This window comes from Nicotiana sylvestris, chromosome 7 (genome assembly GCF_000393655.2).
Source record: "Nicotiana sylvestris chromosome 7, ASM39365v2, whole genome shotgun sequence".
Lineage (NCBI taxonomy): Eukaryota > Viridiplantae > Streptophyta > Magnoliopsida > Solanales > Solanaceae > Nicotiana > Nicotiana sylvestris.
The window spans coordinates 14,328,275-14,330,423 of NC_091063.1; the positions used below are offsets into that span (position 1 = coordinate 14,328,275).

At 40.3% G+C, this 2,149-nt stretch overlaps 1 protein-coding gene across 1 annotated transcript; it reads right to left on the bottom strand.

Annotated features, from left to right (window-relative positions):
- Positions 1-452: 452 nt before the first annotated feature.
- LOC104237976 (uncharacterized) lies at positions 453-1,022 on the bottom strand. The gene has a single exon (XM_009792226.1). The coding sequence runs from the start codon at positions 1,020-1,022 to the stop codon at positions 453-455; it is 570 nt and encodes a 189-aa protein (XP_009790528.1).
- Between the last annotated feature and the right edge of the window lie 1,127 nt (positions 1,023-2,149).

Below are 2,149 nucleotides of genomic sequence, written 5' to 3' on the forward strand. Positions count from 1 at the left end.
GGGCTGATACCTTTTATGTCTACAATGGTCCACCCAATTGCAGTCTTGCATTATGTCAGAACCTGCAAAAGTTGTTCTACTTGCACATTTAACAAACCCGATGACATAATATTAGGTAATGTCGAACTAGGTCTTAAGAAAGCATACCTGAGGTGAGACGGTAATGGTTTTAGCTCCAACTGTAGTGGCTCTTCAAATGATGGCTTAGCTGGAAGGGTCTTTCTTTCTTCTAAATGTAAAGGCTCAAATTCGAGCTCTCTTTTCCAGTACCCTTGGACTTCAAGGGCCAAAACCCATTCCGCCATGTCCTCACCATCTACCTCTTCTAAGTTCATCAGGCAGGTTGCTAGATGGTCTTTTGCATTTAGTGTCTCATCTTCCTCCTCCAGAATCATATCCACAACTTCAATCAAAGAGCAGTTAGCAAACTCATTGGGTTGCTGCATAGACTTCTACACGTTGAATGTTATTTCTTCATCGTTCAGCCTCATATTTATCTCCCTAGTTCCACAATCAATTAGAGCTCTCCATGTGGCCAAGAATGGCCTTCCCAAAATTATGGGAATCTCTTCATCAACCTGGCAGTCCAGAAGGACAAAATCTATCGGAAACACAAACTTTCCAACCTGCAAAAGTACATCATCAAGTATACCTGATGGCCTTTTCATCGTTCGGTCGGCTAGATGTAGTAACATGGATGTGGGTCTTGCCTTTCCAATGCCTAACCTTTCATAGATAGACAAGGGCATAAAGTTTATGCTCGCCCCCAAATCACACAATGATTTAATAAAAGCATAGCTGCCTATGGTGCACGAAATTGTGAAACTCCCTCGGTCGGGTAGCTTCTCAGTTATGGGTCTTATCATGACAATACTACAGGTCTGAGTTAGTGTTATAGTTGCCAAGTCTTGAAAGTCGAACTTGCGAGACATCAAGTCCTTCATCATTTTTGCATAACCAGACATCTCTCTTAATGCATCAATCAATGGGATATTCACCTGAATCTGCTTTAATATCTCCATGAATTTCTTATATTGTTCATCCTTCTAATATTTGGCCATACTCTACGGGAATGGTGTATACGGTTAAAACCGGGCCTACCCGATTTTACTATTTGATTGAGACCAGAGAGTTGCATCGAGGGTCAGACTCGTGGTGGATTAGATCGAAAGACAAGGACAAGGTACCAAGCTTGAGAATCGAGACCAAATAGGGTAAACTTTGAGCAAAGCACAATAATAGGAAAGCGAGATATCCGCGACCGGTCGAAGATCATGGCAGGAATCTTGGAACAGATCAAATCAAAGGTAGTTTTTAGGCTAATCATAATATTTACTTCCGTAATTAGAATTGTACCATAGATAGGATTCCTCTACTATATAAAGAGGGTCCTAATCATTTCGTAAGCACCTTACACTCTGAGATATCAAAGCAATATAACGTATTTTCTACAATTCATATTCTTGTTCATTGTTCATCAACTTGTTATATTTTAACTGTTCTTGCACAAATTAGCTCAAGGGAATTCAAGCTCGAGGGCTAGATTCTGTTCAGACACTGGTTCTCTTTATATTATTATTAATTTCTATTATTACTCATTGCATTTATCAATTGGTATCAGGTAAAATCACGTATCCTTAAAACCATATTATAAGTTTAATTATTATCCAATTTTAAGGGTAAACAAATTGGCACCCACCGTGGGGCTAAGGATAATAGTGATTGCCTGGTATTATTCCCATAACACACACTGATTTATGCTTGTTCTCGTAAGTGTCTTTGATTTTAGGAATCAACATGTCAAACTCTCAAGTAGCACCCATTCAAACAGACAACGACCTAAGTCTTCATGGCGAAAATGAAAATATAATCGTCCCGGGAAAAAGGAGTACCTCCAGTCAACCCCGATGGACCACCGGCCGTAGACCCAGTCGATGTCAGCTCTCATATTGCCATTAATGGGAATTTGGGCATCGATGACGAAAACATCATCCGCAAAGATGCCGAGCAGCCGATCAGAATTCACAAAGCGAAGAAGAAGGCGGAATTAGCCTTCGCATGATATTCTAAATGTTGCAAACTCAACAAGCTGCGATAGCACAACTCCAAAATCAGAATCGAGCACCAAGCAGAATAGAGCTCGAAACAT